The following is a 461-nucleotide window of genomic DNA, read 5'->3' on the forward strand; positions in this document are numbered from 1 at the left end:
CTTCTCCCCCGAGGGCTCGGGGGAGGCCGGGCGGGCAGCCGCAGCCGGCGGCGGGACGGGGCTGCCCGCCCTCACGCAGGCGCACCTGTGGCGGCCGGCGCTGCCCCGCCGTCGGGTCTCACCTGTATCTGCAGCGGCACCAGGCGCACCTTGCAGCGCTCGCTGACCAGGAAGCCCTTGGGCAGGTCTATGTACTGGCTCCACTCCTCGGCGAAGAGCTGCACCACGAACTTGCGGTGCATGTCTATCTGGTCCCCGTAGAGGCTCAGGAACTTCTGGATCAGCAGCTCGTAGCCGGCGCCGTGGGGCACGCTGGAGGGCCGCGCGAAGACGGAGAAGCAGAAGAGGACGGGCACCGAGCCGCCGCCCGCCGGCGAGCAGCCCCCGCCGCCCGGAGCAGCGGCCGCCTCCGCTGCCGCCATCTTCAGGGGCAGCCGCGCCGCCCGCAGCCAGCTCGCTGC

General features: G+C 73.5%; 1 protein-coding gene across 1 annotated transcript in view; it reads right to left on the reverse strand.

Annotated features, from left to right (window-relative positions):
- Positions 1-430, reverse strand: part of ISOC1 (isochorismatase domain containing 1) — a 15,644-nt gene extending 15,214 nt beyond the window's left edge. Inside the window, exon 1 of the mRNA XM_010567968.1 lies at positions 123-430. Coding sequence (XP_010566270.1) covers positions 123-422 — 300 coding nt within the window. The 5' untranslated portion in view covers positions 423-430. The remainder of the gene's footprint in view (positions 1-122) is intronic.
- Between the last annotated feature and the right edge of the window lie 31 nt (positions 431-461).

The sequence above is a fragment of the Haliaeetus leucocephalus genome, unplaced genomic scaffold (genome assembly GCF_000737465.1).
Source record: "Haliaeetus leucocephalus isolate CR32 unplaced genomic scaffold, Haliaeetus_leucocephalus-4.0 Scaffold233, whole genome shotgun sequence".
Classification (NCBI taxonomy): Eukaryota; Metazoa; Chordata; class Aves; order Accipitriformes; family Accipitridae; genus Haliaeetus; species Haliaeetus leucocephalus.